Consider the following 19,680-nt stretch of genomic DNA (forward strand, 5'->3'; position numbering starts at 1 on the left):
CAGATAGCTTGAGGTTCAGTAGAGTGAGAAACAAAACACACTAAAAACTTGCCACTAAAAAAGCCAGAATAGAGTAGCAGCAGAACCTAGTGAGGTCACAGGCCGTGTTCTAGAACAGTCTCTAACGTCCGTTCTGTCCTCACTGGTCTACTATGGAAATATCTAATGTGGTACTGCTTGGGCCCTGCCTGTGGTTTCGAGGAGCATCTGACCCCAACCCCAAACCCTCCCCCCGGACCCCCTCCGTACCCCACCCCTTTCTCAGTCGTCGTCTCCTCCGCCGTAGAGGTCAGCCAGCTTCTTGAAGCGGGGGCCCCAGTCGTTGAGGTAGTCGTAGTCTTGGTCCCCTGAGCTTGAGGAGTTGAGGGAGCTGACAGAGCCGGCTGTGGAGCCGCTGCCCTCGTAGTCAAACACCAGCAGGGAGTCATAGGGCGGGGCTGTGGGGTCGTTGTCTGCTGCCCTCAGACCCTGAGAGAGAAAGACAGAGGGTAAGTTAACACTGAGGAGAGGAAGGCAAAACACTTCTACTGTGCCTTGCTACTGTGTTTGAAAACTTTTGAAAAGCTATCACTGTTAAGTACAGGGACGTGAACATTAACACACTTGTATGATCTTTCGAGATGAACAATGTCTAATAGTTAACATACGTCGTTGATGAAGTCTCCGATATCTCCGGGATGAGGCAGGCTGGGTCTGACGGGGTACTGGGACTCAGCGATGACAGGCCTCTCGTCCACCCTGCGCACTCCCGTTGGTTTACAGATGATGTGGTCCAGAGCTTCGGGCTGCTGCAGCTGGCTTAGGTCATAGTCCTGCAACACCAGACAAGGAAGGGGACTCAGTGTAAGTGTAAGAATGGCGGAGAAAGTGTTTGAGTCCAATCACAGTATTTTTAAACATTACATCATCATCATCGGCTTCATCATCCTCGGTGTGGTCATCAACAGGCTATAAGTATGGCTGCGCTGTTAAACGAAGTCCTAGTGCATGTGTAATGTGTATATCACTGACCTGGTCCTCCTCTCCTCCTCCCTCCTCATCGTATTTCAGGATGTTGTCTCTGACGTCGTCCTCTGGGTCGATCAGCAGGGGCTTGGCCTGACGCTCCTTCTCCCTCCGCTTCATCCACATCACAAACACCAGTACCATTGCTGCAACACACACAGCACATCAGCAGGGTAGACAGAGGAGGGCTGGGAGTAGTATGTTGACACAGACAATGACACCTACAGCACAGGTGTGTGTGTGTGTGTATAAGTGTGTATTATACTCACTAAGCAGTATGATGATACAGATGAGTATGGCTATGATCGCTCCGGTCCCCAGTCCGGCGGCAGCTACAGCTCCGGTGGTAGTACAGTCTCCGTTGTCATCACACGGACACACCTTGACCTTTATCATAGACCTGTTAGAGAGGGGCGGGTTCCCAGAGTCCGACACTATGATGGGAACATCATACACCCCTGCATCCAGGTAGGGAATCCTCAGTCTCAGCTGGGCATAGTCACCTGCACATAATCACACAGACACAATGTCCCGTCACTGCGTGAAGCTCCCAGTATCCGATAGCAGTGGTGTAAAATATAAACAGTTGACCATTCTGGAGTTTTACTGTAGTCATCTATGGCCATATGAGCAGTACTGCAGAGATAAAATACATGCAAATGCATACTGAATAATACACAGGCAGTTACTGTAGCTAAATAGACATGCAGCTACAGCACAGCATATCCATTCAACCTAAAACCAGAGTATAATTTTTTTTTTTACAGCACGTCACAACACAAAAACAAAAACGCACCCTATACAACACATTCCACGAGGTGATCAACATATGGTTTCCAAATTTCGTCAAACACTTCTGGTTTTTATTTGGCTTTATAATATACAACATCCAACAGTATAGCCAGATAGTTCAGTCCTCCAGTTTCTTATTGAGGGTGAATATAAGGCTTACTAATTCATGCCTATACATTTTTTTTGCAGCAATTAGACCTAGATTACAAAACTCTCTCTGATATTGATCACCAATATATACATTTCCCAACAGACAGAAATGTATATAAATTCCTAGACACAATGGAAATGATAGCACATACATTATCTCAAAATGGTGTCAGTTTATCACAGAACCACAGCATATGTAATAGGGTTTCTTTGTGCTTTTTGCATCTCCAACCAAAATGTGACATTACATGGGTGCAGTCATATGAATTATCTTAAATAATCATAAGGTATTACATTTTTGTTTCAATACTCCTCCATGCACAAGGATAGTCTGCTGTCCATTGTTAAAGTGAATGCAGATGTGTAGCACAGTAATACATTTTCATATGAGGTAGTCCAAAACCCCCAGGCCATTTAATTTATTAAAAAGGTTGGATGAAATTGAAACTGGCAGGGCCTGGAATAAATACATCAATCCTGGTAATATATACATTTTTATTGTGTTGACTCTACCTACATGTAACATAGATATTGGGAGAAATCTCCATACTGAACATTGAATTCAATCTTATCTATTAAAGGAAAGTAATTGATTTTATATGCCTCCTCCAGATTGCATGGTATCAGTACACCCAGGTATTTCATATGTGTCTTTGTCTATTTCCACTTAAATGTACTTTCTAAGCTTGAGAAGTATAATTAGAAATGGGCATTATTTCAGTTTTCTCCCAATTCACTTTAAATACAGCACCATGTGTCCAACAGTAGTAAAAGAAAAGACAGATTAATAAAGTAAAATGTAATCCACATACAATGACATTACATGTTGATCTCCACCAATCTCTATGCCCCAGATTGAGCCATGAGTTCTAATTACTGATGCTAGGGGTTCTGTGACTAAAGAAAATAAATAACTAGACCAAGGGCATCCCTGTCTTGTCCCTCTTGATAACAGAAATGATTCATAGATCTGTCAATTTGTTCATATAGATGCTTTGGGGGATTTGAACAATAGCTCAATCCAGGAAATAAATAACAGATCAAAATCAAACTTTTTTAAAGACAGTCACCAAATATGCCCATTCCACCCTATCGAATGCTTTTTCAGCATCTATTGATACTGCCACTTTTGGAGCGTTCAAGTTCTTGGTATGATGAATTATATTGAAAAAATATTGGAGATTGTCTGAAGAAATCCTGTTCTGTATAAACCCTGAGTAAATCAACTTGTGTGTTACTGTTTCTATGCGAAAAGCCAATACTTTAGCAATGATTTTGTGATCCACATTCATGAGTGATAATAGGCAGACAGATCCGCATGACAATGGATCCTTATCTTTCTGTTTAAATAGCATGATTGTAGCCAAACAAAGACTGGGGAAGTATGTTTTTCTCTAGATCTGCTGTGAGCATAAGTAATATAGGATTTAGTCATTTGGAACGGAAGTGTCGATATATTTCACCGGGAATCCATCATTACCAGAAGATTTCCTATTTTTTAGATTATTGATGGACTCCAACAATTCCCCTGGGGTAATGTTTCTATCCATATTCATTTTCTCTGATTCACTTATAATTGGTAAAATGGCCTTATTAAGGACATTGTCTATATCCTCTTAACTTTTGTTTTAGGATTGATACAGTTTGTGATCAAATGTTTTAAAGACTGAGTGGATTTCAGAAGGATCCATTGTTATGCTACCTGGAGTTTCAATGTTATGGATGAAGCCTATTCCCCCTCAGGAAACTAAAAAGATTTGGCATGGATCCTGAGATCCTCAAAAGGTTCTAAAGTTGCAACATCGAGAGCATCCTGACTGGTTGCATCACTGCCTGATACGGCAATTGCTCGGCCTCTGACTGCAAGGCACTACAGAGGGTAGTGCGTACGGCCCAGTACATCACTGGGGCTAAGCTGTCTGCCATCCAGGACCTCTACACCAGGCGGTGTCAGAGGAAGGCCCTACAAATTGTCAAAGACCCCAGCCACCCCAGTCATAGACTGTTCTCTCTACTAACGCATGGCAAGCGGTACCGGAGTGTCAAGTCTAGGACAAAAAGGCTTCTCAACAGTTTTTACCTCCAAGCCATAAGACTCCTGTACAGGTAATCAAATGGCTACCCGGACTATTTGCATTGTGTGCCCCCCCCAACCCCTCTTTTTACGCTGCTGCTACTCTCAGTTTATCATATATGCATAGTCACTTTAACTATACATTCATGTACATACTACCTCAATTGATCCGACCAACAGTGCTCCCGCACATTGGCTAAGCGGGCTATCTGCATTGTGTCCCGCCACCCACCACCCGCCAACCCCTCTTTTACACTGCTGCTACTCTCTGTTCATCATATATGCAAAGTCACTTTAACCATATCTGCATGTACATACTACCTCAATCAGCCTGACTAACCGGTGTATGTATGTAGCCTCGCTACTGTATATAGCCTGTCTTTTTACTGTTGTTTTATTTCTTTACTTACCTATTGTTCACCTAATAACTTTTTTGCGCTATTGGTTAAAGCCTGTAAGTAAGCATTTCACTGTAAGGTCTACACCTGTTGTATTCGGTGTACGTGACAAATAAACTTTGATTTGATACTGCATGTTTCTCTTCCTCTTTCTTAATTTACCAATCAAGTATTTTCCTTGCACTTTCACCTTGCTCAACATATTGTTGCCTGGATTTCATGGCAGCAATCTCTGCAGATCGGGTGTTTATTGTGTTACATTCGAGCTTCAGTGTTCAACTGTTGAAGGGTGTTCAAATTTTGTGTTAAAATGTTTCTGTTCTCGTATTTCTAATTCTTTATGGGCATTATTTTTCTTATGTGAAGAGTAATACATGATACAACCTCTCGTATATGCTTTAAGATCTTCCCAGACAACAGTTGGGGATACTTCATTATTTAAATATATTTCCAAAAACATGTATATCTGTGTGTTGAGCTATGAGGTAAACTTCTTATCTCCAAGTAACATTGTGTTGAATTGCCATGTCTTTGCTATTGGCATAGGAGGTTTGAGCTTTAACGTGAAGGACAATGAGCTGTGGTCCGTAATTATTCTAGGAAGGTATTTACGTCCAGAAACACATGCAATTAAAGTAAACTATAAAAAAGTCAATTCTTGAATATGAGTTGTGGATGTGAGAGTAATAGGAGTATTCTCTTTCAGTTGGATGTTTACATCTCCACAGTTCACATAGACCCAGCTCTTTGATATTGTGGCTCACAAACAATTACCTTACACATGTTAGGAAGAGGATATAGTTGTCACAAAAAGTGCCGTGTTGAATTGTCCAAACTGCAGCGGGTATGTGGATACTCATTCTTTTAATGAAAAAACACAAAGCATTCACAGGAAAAACCAAACAATAAACGATACTCACGACCAACCAGTGTGGCAGGCTAAACAAGCAGTGCTCACAAACAATTACCCACAAACACACAGACAAACACACCCTACTAATATAGGACTCCCAATCAAAGGCAACTCAACACACCTGCCTTCAATTGGGAGTCCAATCCCAATTAACTCTACATAGAAAACAAACCTAGAACCTATACCCACAACTAACTAACCCTAGAAATACATAAACACAGAGCAGTGCCCAAAACCGCCGGAATACATAAATAAAACAACCTACTACCGACACCACCACCCCAAACCATATAAAACAAATACCCTCTGCCACATCCTGACCAAACTCCAACAACAAATAACCCTTAACTGGTCAGGACGTGACAATAGTTTAGTTGATGACATTGAAATAGTTTTAGTATAAGTTCATTAATGAACTTTGGGTCGTCTTCATGTGGGCAATAACAATTCAGTAAAGTGAATTTCCTTTTACCATTATAAAACATCCATCTGGTCTGAAATAATTTCTGTAGACTTAAATGGGACTTTTTTTAGCAATGAGAATTGATACTCCTCTGGATCTTGCGAAGTAGGTGGAGGAGAATGCCAACCCATCCCAAGCTCGCACAAACCTTTCACTTCCTTTTGCTGATAGGCGAGTTTCTTGTAAAAAAACATATGTTGGCATTATTCTTTTTCAAATATGAAAATAACTTCATTATTTTGGCTGGCTGCACAATTCCATTGACATTCCATGTCACACATGTTAAGTATTATCCACAACACGTGATATTGAGATGGGTCTTTACATATTTTTGGTCTCATAGTGACTCCATACATTATGTAAGGTGTTGATACACTACATAAACAGCTACAATGATAATATTGTTGATCAATCCTCAAGCTTCTTAATGGGCATGTATTCACAAGACATCATTTTTTTGTTATTTTTTACAATAAATTCCACATGATCCTTTTCCCCCTCCTCCCCTTACCCCGTTGATGCTTCCCACATGAATCTGTCCTGTACTGTTGCTCAGGTGAGAGAGCGACCTTATTGGTGCTGCCGTAGTGGCCATTTCCTTTAATGCAGGTTATTGGTCAGTGACTATGTCTCTACACATTACAAAGGAAATATATAAAATCACGTCAAATCAAATTCTATTTGTCACACACGTCAAATACAACAGGTACAACATATAACAACCTTACCATGAAATACTTTCTTACAAGCCCTTAACCAACACTGCAGTTTTAAGAAAATAAGAGTTAAACTGAAGTAAAAAAAAGTAACACAATAAAATAACATTAACGAGACTATATACAGGGGGAACCGGTACAGAGTCAATGTGTGGGGGTACAAGTTAGTTGAGGTACTTGAGGTAATATGTACAGGTAGATAGAGGTAAAGTGACAATGCATTGATAATAAACAGCGAGTAGCGGCAGTGTAAAAAAAAACAAGAGGGGGGGGGGTCAATGCAAATAGTTTGGGTAGTCATTTGATTAATTTTTCAGCAGTCTTACGGCTTGGGGGTAGAACTTGTTAAGGAGCCTTTTGGACCTAGACTTGGCGCTCTGGTACCGCTTGCCGTGTGAGAAGTCTATGACTTGGGTGGCTGGAGTCTTTGACAATTGATAATACAGTGGCATGTATTCATGGATGCCAAGGTAAGCCACGTTTACCCAAAAATATTGATCAAGAAATAAATAAATAATGTATCTTTCTTATCTCTGTGTTTCATAATTTTCCTTCAATACGCAAGGGGCTGAATGTATCTCATCAGAGAAAGCATCTGAGCGAGCAAAATAGCGCCCCTCTTTCTTTGTATGTGTAGCCCATCTATCTGATGCTGTCTGGTCCAAAAGAGAATTACATTTTTGCCACCCGTAGTAGGAAGGAAGTGAGCATTTGGCCTCCCTTGATAAGAGAAGTATCAAATAATTGCCAATCCACGTTGAGCTACACCGAGTGCGCTCAACTGTGAATGGTCCTCGTGGTCCAAAAAAAAAAGTGTCAAGGAAAGTCAGTTTGGATTTGGCTTCATACCAATCACATCACATCAAAAGCTAAACGTTATTGACAGAAAAATACTTGAATTGTTGCATCTCGTTGTGTTGTTGTCCTCCGGTGGTTAGCTAGCTAGCTAAAATTGTTCCTTTCCAAAATTAGCCATGGATGGAGATAGGGATTTGGACTTCATTCTCCGTACTGGCCAATGATTATGACGGTGATTATGATCCAATCATGAAGTAATTCATTGTGTCCCTGGCCTGAAGTTCAATATGTAGCTAGATGTAGTAGGCTAATATTAACTAACTGGCTCATCGTTGCACATGAAAGGAAGTTAGGCTAGTGAGCAAGTATTTTAGCCAGGTAGCCTAGGACAACAAAAACTAAAAGTGTGTACTGTATGACAGTCATAGACTGTTTTGGCAACATGAAAGAGAGGAGGATGGCATTGGCGTTTCTCTACAAGTAGGGTGAGTCAACATGTTTTTTCTACTTACGCACAGATATCAGTACCAGTTACAACCTAATCATATTTAGCTTACATTGATTGGACTAAATCGGTTTTTTTTGTATCTTTTAGTGCACACTGTACTAGACTAAGCATAGGTGATTTAATAATGTTGAAATGTTGAAGTTGAAATGGTGCTGGAATAGTGGAGCCAGCTCCTGTTTTCTTTGCGACTTGCTGTAACTCGCCGGTGTTCTAAATCAATAGTTGTTTAGTAGTCCGAAAATGTCAGAAACATAAACTTGATTGACCAGCAACTGTTTATTATTTGCAATATGCTTTGTGGACTCCACTGGACAGATGTTGCTCTTCGGTTTTGTGATGAAACAAAGGTGTGGTTGAATTTATTCTGCCACTGTGTCTTTTTATTGTCTCAGCCTTAGGCCTAAATCAAGGTGGCAAGGCAAATGAACTAACAGGTTATAGGTTAAACAATGCACTTTTTTTTCTGGCTTGATTTCCCAACACATGCTACTGTATTTATATAGTCTTGGCCAGATACATTTTTTTACCATTATTTAACTAGGCAAGTCAGTTAGGAACAAATTATTATTTACAATGCCGGCCTACACCGGCCAAACCCGGTCCAATTGTGCACCGCTCTATGGGACTCCCAATCACGGCCAGATGTGATACAGCCTGGATTCAAAACAGTGACTGTAGTAATGCTTCTTGCACTGAGATGTAGTGCCTTAGACCACTGCACCACTCGGGAGCGCTCTAGTCAACCACAAATGCCCTATTTTAAGTAAGTAAGGTGCGTTACGAAGGACAATATTTATCTACTGAACAAAAATATAAACGCAATATATGTGTTGGTCCCATGTTTCATGAGCTGAAATAAAAGATCCCAGAAATGTTCTATACACAGATGTTCTATCTCTCAAATTTTGCTCAGAAATGTATTTACATTCCTGTTAGTGAGCATTTCTCCTTTGCCAAGATAATCCATCCAACTGACAGGTGTGGCATATCAAGAAGCTGATTAAACAGCATGATCATTACACAGGTGCACCTTGTGCTGGGAACAATAAAAGGTTGCTCTAAAATGTGCAGTTTGTCACACAACACAACGTCACAGGTGTCTCAAGTTGAGGGAGTGTGCAGTTGGCATGCTGACTGCAGGAATGTCCACCAGAGCTCCTGCCAGAGAATGTAATGTTCATTTCTCCACCATAAGCAGCCTCCAACATTATTTTAGAGAATTTGGCAGTACGTCCAATCGGCCTCACAACCGCAGACCACGCCCCTACCTTTTTTAAAAGGTATCTGTGACCAACAGATACAGACCATCTGTATTCCCAGTCATGTGAAATCCATAGATTAGGGCCTAATGAATTTATTTCAACTGACTGATTTCCTTATATGAACTCTAACTCAGTGAGATTGTTGCATATTATGTTTATATTTTTTCTCAGTGTTTAAAAATGTCCACTGCCCAACTAGTACTAAATTAATTTATTTTTATTTTTTATATATAACATTTAAATAACATTTCTTAAAAACGGTCAAAGGTTTTATTACACCTGCTCATTCAGGGTTTTTCTTTAATTGAACTATTTTCTACATTGAAGAATAATAGTGAAGACATCAAAACTATGAAATAAAACATGGAATCATGTAGTAACCAAAACAGTGTTAAACAAATCAAAATGTATTTGAGATTTGAGATTCTTCAAATAGCCACCCTTTGTCTTGATGACAGCTTTGCACACTCTTGGCATTCTCTCAACCAGCTTCACCTGGAATGCTTTTCCAACAGTCTTGAAGGAGTTCCCACATATGCTGAGCACTTGTTGGCTGCTTTTCCTTCACTCTGCGGTCCGACTCATCCCAAACCATCTCAATTTGGTTGAGGTCGGGGGACTGTGGAGGCCAGGTCATCTGATGCAGCACTACATCACTCTCCTTCTTGGTAAAATAGACCTTAAATAGCCTGGAGGTGTGTTGGGTCATTGTCCTGTTTAAAAACAAATGATAGTCCCACTAAGCCCAAACCAGATGGGATGGCATATCGCTGCAGAATGCTGTGGTAGCCATGCTGGTTAATTGTGCCTTGAATTCTACATAAATCACAGACAGTGTCACCAGCAAAGCATCCCCACACCCCCACACCATAACACCTCCTCCTCTATGCTTTACAGTGGGAAATACACATGCGGAAATCATCCGTTCACCCACACCGCGTCTCACAAAGACACAGTGGTTGGGACCAAAAATCTCCAATTTGGACTCCAGACCAAAGGACAAATTTCCACCGGTCTAATGTCCATTGATCATGTTTCTTGGCCCAAGCAAGTTTCTACTTATTATTGTTGTCCTTTAGAAGTGGTTCCATCGCAGCAATTCGACCAGGAAGGCCCATTTGCGACCAAGCTTTAACTTCCTGACTGATGTCTTAAAATGTTGCTTCAATATATCCACATAATTTTCCATCCTCATGATGCCATCTATTTTGTGAAGTGCACCAGTCCCTGGTGTTTTTCGGCTTGCAAGCCTCCCCCTTTTTCCTCCCAAAATAACAATGGTCATTATAGCCAAACAGTTCTATTTTTTTTTCATCAGACCAGAGGACATTTCTCCAAAAAGTACGATCTTTGTCCCCTTGTGCAGTTGCAAGCCGTAGTCTGGATTTTTTATGGCAGTTTTGGAGCAGTGGCTTCTTCCTTGCTGAGCGGCCTTTCAGGCTATGTCGATATAGGACTCGTTTTACTGTGAATATAGATACTTTTGTACCCGTTTCCTCCAGCATCTTCACAAGGTCCTTTGCGGTTTTTTTTTTTGCACCAAAGTACGTTCATTTCTAGGACATAGAACGAGTCTCCTTCCTGTGCGGTATGACGGCTGCGTAGTCCCATGGTGTCTATACTTGCGTACTATTGTTTGTACAGATTAACGTGGTACCTTCATGCGTTTGGAAATTGCTCCCAAGGATAAACTAGACTTGTGGAGGTCTACAATTTGTTTTCTGAGGTCTTAGCTGATTTCTTTTGATTTTCCCATGATGTCAAGCAAAGAGGCATTGAGTTTGAAGGTAGGCCTTGAAATACATCCACAGGTCCACCTCCAATTGACTCAAATGATGTCAATTAGCCTATCAGAAGCTTCTAAAGCCATGACATCATTTTCTGGAATTTTCCAAGCTGTTTAAAGGCACAGTCAACTTAGTGTATGTAAACTTATGACTTCAACTAAGTATTCAGACCCTTTACTATGAGACTTGAAATTGAGCTCAGGTGCATTCTGTTTCCACTGATCATTCTTGAGATGTTTCTACAACTTGATTGGAGTCCACCTTTGGAAAATTCAATTGATTTGACATGATTTGGAAAGGCACACGCCTGTCTATATAAGGTCCTACAGTTGACAGTGTGTGTCAGAGCAAAAAACAAGCTATGAGGTCGAAGAAATTGTCCGTAGAGCTCAGAGACAGGATTGCGTCGAGGCACAGATCTGGGGAAGGGTACCAAAACCTGTAGCATTAAAGGTCTCCAAGAATACAGTGGCCCCCATCATTCTTAAATGGACATAGTTTGGAACCACCAAGACTCTTCCTAGAGCTGGCCGCCTGGCCAAACTGAGCAATCGGCGGAGAAGTACCTTGGTCAGGGAGGTGAACTAAGAACCCCATTGTCACTCTGACAGAGCTCCTGTGGGAATGTTTTTCAGCTGCAGGGACTAGGAGTCTCATCAGGATCACGGGAAAGATGAATGGCGCAAAGTACAGAGAGATTATTGATGAAAACCTGCTCCAGAGCGCTCAGGAGCTCAGACTGGAGCGAAGGTCCACCTTCCAACAGGACAATAACCCTAAGCAGTGGTGGAAAAAGTACTCAATTGTCATAATTGAGTTAAAGTATAGATACCTTAATGGAAAGTTACTCAAGTAAAAGTAAAAGTTACCCAGTAAAATACTACTTGAGTAAAGTCTAAAAGTATTTGGTTGTGTTAGGTTCTAATTTCTCAGAGTAAAAACTCGACGGACACTATGAAAGCTTAAACCACGTTTATTCTTCCCAGAGGATCAATACAGCTGCATTAGACAAAGACATTGTTCACACAAGCACTGATATTTAACCCTTTCTCCTAGGCTGAGTCTCCTCCTACACATCTGAACAAACATTGTATCTTTACCGCTAGGCAGGAAACTAAGTGATACGGCCATAAACTTTTCTTTCTCCCTTTAAGTGACCTGACCTCGACCCCTTTCATCACTAATCCATGGATCTCTCCCCTTATCAGTGCCTGCCATATGTGATCGCTTTCCCTGCACTCAGTACATTCCAAGTTAATTGCACCAACCATATACCTTCCTCCTACAGATAACCATTAACTTCTGGTGTAGACCCTCTAAACCAAAGCACTCAATATTTCAATAGGATACGTGATAATTAACCCTATCCCAAGTTTAGGAGTTAGTACCCAGAATCCATCAGTTCTACATATACTTAAGTATCAAAAGTAAATGTAATTGCTAAAATATACTTAAGTATCAACAGTAAAAGTAAAAGTATAGATAATTTCAAATTCCTTTTATTAAGCAAAGCAGGCGGCATAATTTTCTTGTTTTAAAATGGATGGATAGCCAGGGGCACACTCCCACACTAAGACATACTTTGCAAAAGATGCATTTGTGTTTAGTGAGTTCGCCAGATCAGAAGCAAAAGGGATGACCATGTGTTGTCTTGATAACTGAGTGAACTGGACCATTTTCCGGGCCTGCTAAGCATTCAAAACGTAACAAGTCATTTTGGGTGTCAGGTAAAATGCATGGAGTAAAAAGTACATTCTTTTCTTTAGGAATGTAGTGAAGTAAAAGTAAAAGTAGTCAAAAATATAAACGCTCCCCATCCAACCTGACAGAGCTTGAGAGGATCTGCAGAGAAGAATGGGAGAAACTCCCCAAATACAGGTGTACCAAGCTTGTAGCGTCATAACCAAGAAGACTCAAGGCTGTAATCGCTGTCAAAGGTGCTTCAACAAAGTACTGACTAAAGGGTCTGAATACTTATGTAAATTTAACATTTCAGTTTTTATTTTCAATATATTTGCAAAAAGTTCTAATAACCTGTTTTTGCTCTGTTATTATGGGGTATTGTGTGACAATTTATCAATTTTAGAATAATGCTGTAAAGTAACAAAATGTGGAAAAAGTCAAGGGGTCTGAATACTTTCCGAATGCACTGTAATTAGTGTTTGTGAAACAAATATAGTGTTTACTATTAAGGAGTCCTGTCGGGTTCTACCTTCTGAGATAGATCAGACCCATCCAAAGTATACATCATTTTTTCTGGCCAGAGTGATAGGCTTAGCTCTTGTTTTCCAAAGCTAAGGAGTAAGTTATCCCCGCAGGGTCAATAACAAGAGAAAAACAACATAAAAAGCACTTGCATCATTATAGTATATTTAATAGAAAAATGTGTTAAACTCCAATTAAATAAATGCAAACAAATGCAGGCCTATAACCACTGGAGTAGCCTACAGTTCCGTTGTACTGCACACAACCACATGTGGGGCTCGCTTGTCTTGACCCACCGGGGGACAGCGCTCTGGGCACTGGTAGAGGCAAAGCGAGTGCCATTTATTCACTTGTTTTTTCAGAGTTTATCAGCTACATGTTCAGTTGGCCTAGCTACATTTCTTGTACATTCCACCTTGGGATTCAGTTAATGAATTCATTTTGATATAATTGTCCAACAAAGAGCTGGAAAAAATGATTGAAAGGTGCATAATTGTGGGCTTGGTGCACATAGCCTGCTTGTTTGTCACTTCTCTTTTATAAACTCAGCAATTGTCCATGTTTCTTCAACATTCATTCAACCAATTCATTAACATTATTCATTGCACTTTCTATGGGAAAAGAAAAGGATAATCGACATGTGATGATATCATGTTGCCCACATTGATAAGACATTTTCCATTTCACATATCAACTTCCCCGTTATGATGCCTACATTTGGGCGAAAGTAAATTAAACGTGTTAAAAAGAAGGAAGGGAGAGAGCAATGGAAATAAAATAATTGTGTGCTTACAATTTCAGTGTCTTCGGCTGTATGTTATTTCATCTCTCACAGTCTTTTTTCCACATACGGGACATTTCATTTCTTCCCACCCACTCAGGCTTTTATAGCCTATCGGCTGGGGACCATTCAAAAATAAGTGTCCAGATCATAGCAATCATCATGTTGTCTTATTTAAACAAATAGATCATGGCTACAGCCTACCAATTAATGGTTTGCCATTCATGCTGCGCAGTCAATAGTCATAAAAGTGTTATTCATTTAGACAGATGGTGCTGTGCTTTTCTTTCCAATAGGCATGTGAGTGAAGGCCTTAACACACACTGTTCTCTTTTGTGTCTTTGATGTGGTGGGGTGTAAAAGTCCATCGTTCACCTCCTTTCAGTAGCCTAAAAAGTTCAATAGTCCAGTGCCCCGTCTGTCATACATCATCTGTTGTAGAGGCTGTCCTGTAGTCTATACATTTCATTCATTGCCATTTCCACTGTTCTCCTTGTCCAGGTTATCCAGGAATCAGGTAGCTTATTTTGCTGATTTCAGTGTGATGTCTCTTTCCTTCTGTTTTACCCGTAGTTGTGCGGGGTAATCGTTTTCCCCATAGCTTTTCTTTAGAGGGTGAAATTCTCAGCGTTTCATGTAGAGGTCTCTGCTCATGTCGGCGTTGATAAAGGTCCGACTACTCCACTTTTTGGCTTGGATGGTCAGCCGTACAACTTTATCTTTGACCCTATAGTTAAGGAACTTTGTGATGATGCCCCTTGGATTGCTGCTCGTGTCCTCTCTCGGGCTGCCTGTTCGATGTGCTCGTTCAATTGTGGGAGCCCGTGTGAAGTTCTCCTGTTCCAGTAGTTGTGGTATTACCTTTTCCAGGAATTCTTCCATTTCGGTTGCTGCACGGCTTTCGGGGAAATATACGAAACAAAGACTTGAACTGCGTCTGAAATCCTCCGTCCTGTTTCATTAAGCCCCATAATTATGATTTTCTCCAAGGCTAACCCGGTTTCGGCCTTCGCCACACGTTGGCCAGTTAAGTCATATCAGTTTAGAGTTTTTGACATCTGATATTTTCTTCATCTTCTTGGACAGTTTGCCATTGCCGGTGCGAATCTCTGTTAGTAGTGTCTCTAAACTCACTTAAGTCAAGTCGTCAGCTACTTGGTCCATGGTCGCGTTGTTTCACTGGGTTTGTTTGTCTCCATTTCTTGATCTAGTATTTACCATAACATAACATGCAGTTATTTCTTGACTTCAGAGTCGAGTTCTTTTCTACTTAAGAGGCATATTTTGTGTAAAGAAAGGGATCACCTAGACCTCACGATCGCATACCGGAAAACATAGCCCTCAGTAGTATCGGATTGTTAAAATAAATAGTGTCATAGATTCATCTGTAGGGGTGGCATCTTGTCTATCAGGGCAGAGAGATGAATGGATGTGATCTGTCACAAAGCACACAGCTCATACGTCAACATGAGACAGAGCCATTCTGGAAGAATAGTGTAATTTACTGTAAGACCTCCATTATACCACAGTCCATCAGCCTGAGACCACACCATTGTCATCTGTCACACAGCAGCAAACACACAGGGAGCGAGCATCCGCACACACACATTAGACAATAGCAAACAACAGAAAGCATTATACTGGGACTGTGTGGAGAAGGGGCTTCAGTATTTGAACTCTGACACAATACACCTCTGGTGGAGATCTCTTAATAGTGACCCAGGCCAGCCGTGTGTCTTACCGCTTATGCGGGAGGCGGTCCAGTTGCGTCGGACGCTAGGGGGGTAGGAGGGCAGCTCGAACACAAAAGGCCCCACGTGAGGGTCAGCGTCGGCGTCGGAAGCTGTGATGTTGACCCTGGAGCGGGGGCTGGCGCGTTCACACACCTGGGCCTCCTTGGGCAACAGCACTGGAGCGTTGTCATTCACATCTATCAGATGGATCTGTAGAGTACCTGTCCCACTGGCTGGGGGAGAGCCTGAGAGAGGGTGAAGGGGGTGGCAGAGGAGGGAGGAGGAGAGAGAAAGAGGTGTGAGGAGAGAAATAGAGAGAGGAGAAGGGAGAGACAAATGTAATCAATCCGAGGAAGAGGGTCACTTCATGCGTATACAGTACCTAAAAACACTTTCATCTGAAGGGAGGAAATATAATAAAAATGGAATACAGCAAAGGGACAGAGGGATGGGAAATGAAGGAGCTGAGAGAATATTGAGGGAGGGTTTGAGAGTGATGGAAGAATACAGCATACATTTGTTGTGAATGCTCCCAGTGATGACAGCCATAACAAATGAAACGGCACATAAATATTCCACTCTGTGTGAGTCTAGAGCTCAGCACTCTCAAAGGACACAGTTATGAAATGACTTTACTGGAAAGCACCACATATCTCCCTGACACAGCACACAGGGGCTGTTGTTAAAATGACCTTAACCTACGATACACTATGACAACAAACACATCCTAATGTAGTCAGACTGACCCTATAACAACGCAACGCTAACCTACAGCTCGTGACCAACAGACTAACAGTCTTGTATAGCTGACAGATTACCGTGGAGTATTTTCTGCTAAGTAACGGATGCTGCACTGTCTGCGTGAATGGAGCTCATCCAAGCTCATCACACTGAGGAGATCCAACTGTTTCTTCTATTAGAGAGTAACACAATGCATGAGTTACAGCTCCAGTATGTGAAGCTCTACTGCCTCAGCGCAGCAGAGCACCCCAATCGACTGCTTGTCTGTAATGATTGGCTTGGCGCTTTGTTGAGCTCCCTCCTTGGTGGAGCAGAATAAATAAAAGCAAAACTCAATCAAAGTGGAATATATCCCAGTGTCAACTGGTGTTTGAAATCAATATGCCGTCAACAGCTTGTTGGCCGAAACTCTGCATGCTCGAGAGCAACCCACCTCTTTCCCGCAATCCAATCCTTCATATCTCTGAGGTACAACACCACCTGGGCCCTCCCTCTCAAACACAGAGAGCACACACACCTCTATTTGCAATGGTTTGGGTCGATTGGTTTTAGAGTACTTCACCGATCGCTACAGCAGCTTTGAGAGCACGCACCTGTGGCACATTTAGACAGATATTTCACTTCTCTCCATAGTACACAAGGGATGCATTGAGCAGGCAACGCACACACACACACACAAACACACACACACTCACTCACACACTTACCAGACTTACCATTGTCGGCAGCCAGGAAGGTGGCCTCGTAGATGTTGTTCCTGACGTACATGGACTCCCTGTCCAGCACGGCCATGGTGGTGATCTGACCGTTGGTCCTGTTGATCCTCAGCCAGTTAGCTGGGTCAGACAGCTTCGAGTACCTGGAGACACACAGTAGAAACTGTTCCAACATATCTCATAGTGATAACCAATGTTACATCTAATTCCTTCGGCACTAAGCAAATTTCACGTCTGCTGAGAGCAAACTTGAACGTTGTGAAAATTCTGTGCAACTTCCAGCACGAGTTTACTGTGAACACTGAGGCTGTACCCACTTTAAGTTACAGTTTTAACAGTGGCCAAGTCATCTACTGTGGCTATTTGATCACAATGCAGGCCTACCAGAGTGGCCTACCATCAAAAACAATGGAGAAAATGCACCATATAAAATGTTAACATGCAGTAGCAGCCAATGTGTGGTGTTCAATGGAGGCCAACATTCCATGAGACTTTTGAAAAAAACATGCAGGACTTGACATTAACCTGTTTATCCACTTGTTCTTCAGACAAGGAGGTGACTGAAAATGTTGTTGTGTTGTTTGATGCAAGAAACCACTTTACAAAATAAAATGCATAATTATTCCCATACCATTATTACAGAGAATAAGACAAATTATACTACCCTCTGCCTATTGGCTACTTAGCTTATTCAAGCCTGTCTCAAAATACAACACCGCCCCTTTAAGACATAACAAAAGCTCTTTACCTGACTGGCTTTTTTAAAGACGTCTAGAAATGTACGTTTTGTGCTCTTGTAGGAAGCAATCACTCCCCGATAGCTAACTACAAACGATCTATAATTGGGCTAATAACTCACTAACTAGTAAACGATATGAACAAAATGTGCACGCGTGGCCACATGCAGCTCTCGCTTTGATCTCAAAACAAGCGCATCTACTCACGACCACAGCTGTAAACACAGTCCAACTCAAAGTAAATGGCACAGATCCATATATGGCTATTTGCATATAGGCCTGCTGCAGCTCTGATTGGTTATGCCGCACCGGTCTGTGTAGAGTATGGGCTGAGTCATGTACAATATAATCCTACTCCAATTTGTTCTGCCTACAACAAAATCTCTTGCATAGTTTGTTTAGTTACGGTACTATAAGTTGCATTGAAAGTGGCTAATATTGCATTCATTCGATCACAATTGCCACAGTAAAGGGAAACATTGATAGTGTTGTTAACTAACAGGGAAAAATCGAGAAAGTTGAGTGAAGTTCAATCTCGTGCTTCTCTCTACGGGCTGACAGTTGTTCTGCGCACTGCACGGCAGTCCCGGGGAGCTGCAAGGCAGCACACCCCCACATGCACGCAGATTAGAGGGAACATTGGTAATAACGCCTTAATATATCATACAAGTGGAATCAGCGAATACCCTGTATTTATTCTTAACTTCCAGATAGGGTCACCTTTGCCACCATCTCCCCTGCATCAGGAAACAGTATGGTATTCTTGCAGCTTGCTTTTACCATGTAAACAGTTGACAAGAGTAAACTGATCCAAATGAAATGCACTTTCCAGAAAGGAAACAAATGAGTATTTAAGTGGAGAGTGGAGAGGTTAATTACAGGTAACGGACCTAACCTTCATGCAGGCAACACTGACACGCGAATGCAACCTAAGGTGATCCTAAGTTTTGGTGTACTCAGTGTATATTCTTCTCAATAAAACAAAGTAAATCAACGTGATTACTCAGTTAAAATGTGTTTGTCACTGTGTGGAGAGATGGATATACAGTATATATATATATATATAGAGAGAGTGTGAGAGCGAGAGAGTGACAGAGGTACAGCGAGATCAGATGCCTGGTGGGAGGAGGTTTGATGCTGCTGCTGATGATGATGAGAACAGGTCTAATTAGAGAACATGCTGGAGGATGACACAAGTTAGCGAGTGCCAATGAGATGTGTGGGAGATAATGGCAGCTAAGCAGCTAAATCTATCTCCCCTTAATGAAACACTCTGCCACATTTAGACTCCAAGGGACGGAGGGAGGTAAAGACTGAGAAATATATTGAGGTATCGACGTGGCGTTTCGTCGCGGGGAAATCAACCGATTAGAAGACAAAATAACAAGAAAATGAGTCAGAACGTCACGCCAACAGACTTGGGTGTCAGTTTGGATTTGATGTCCCTTGGCAGGTGAAACAGAGGTCTCTAGTTGTTGTGAGAGGCTCTGTCATCTCTCTCCATGCCACGGTGGCAGCCCTGGGGCACTCACGCCTCTCTCTGACACCCAGCTGGCAAAGGCTGGCACATGGAGAAGGGCACACAGCTTGTGGTGCAGTTCTACGATCCACCTATGCACGCTACCACTTCCCCCAAGTCTGACAGTAAAACCAGCTGGCAAATCAGACCCCGTCTACCCCCTTTCTTCTCCTCTCTCCCCTCCATCACTCTTCCTCCCCCTCCACATGAGAAAGCAGGGGGAGGAGTGACAGGGAAGGAAGAGCAGTCTTCTGGTACACACACACTGCAGCTCCTCACGTCATCTGTCGGCAAGGTCACTAAAGTGAATCAGCCAGTGGTGATCAGGCTGTCCAAACATGAGCTGCCTGTCGGCTGCAACGACATCTCTGGAGAAGACGAA

At 41.9% G+C, this 19,680-nt stretch overlaps 1 protein-coding gene across 3 annotated transcripts in view; it reads right to left on the bottom strand.

Annotated features, from left to right (window-relative positions):
* Positions 1–261: 261 nt before the first annotated feature.
* The window catches only part of LOC115150816 (cadherin-4), a 236,020-nt gene continuing 216,601 nt past the window's right edge, over positions 262–19,680 (bottom strand). For all 3 annotated transcript variants that reach the window (XM_029694508.1, XM_029694507.1, XM_029694510.1), the window contains 6 exons: positions 17,043–17,185; positions 15,594–15,830; positions 1,275–1,508; positions 1,012–1,151; positions 648–812; positions 262–468 (listed from right to left, as the gene is read on the bottom strand). In XM_029694508.1, coding sequence (XP_029550368.1) covers positions 262–468; positions 648–812; positions 1,012–1,151; positions 1,275–1,508; positions 15,594–15,830; positions 17,043–17,185 — 1,126 coding nt within the window. The remainder of the gene's footprint in view (positions 469–647; positions 813–1,011; positions 1,152–1,274; positions 1,509–15,593; positions 15,831–17,042; positions 17,186–19,680) is intronic.

The sequence above is a fragment of the Salmo trutta genome, chromosome 16 (genome assembly GCF_901001165.1).
Source record: "Salmo trutta chromosome 16, fSalTru1.1, whole genome shotgun sequence".
In the NCBI taxonomy this organism is placed as follows: domain Eukaryota; kingdom Metazoa; phylum Chordata; class Actinopteri; order Salmoniformes; family Salmonidae; genus Salmo; species Salmo trutta.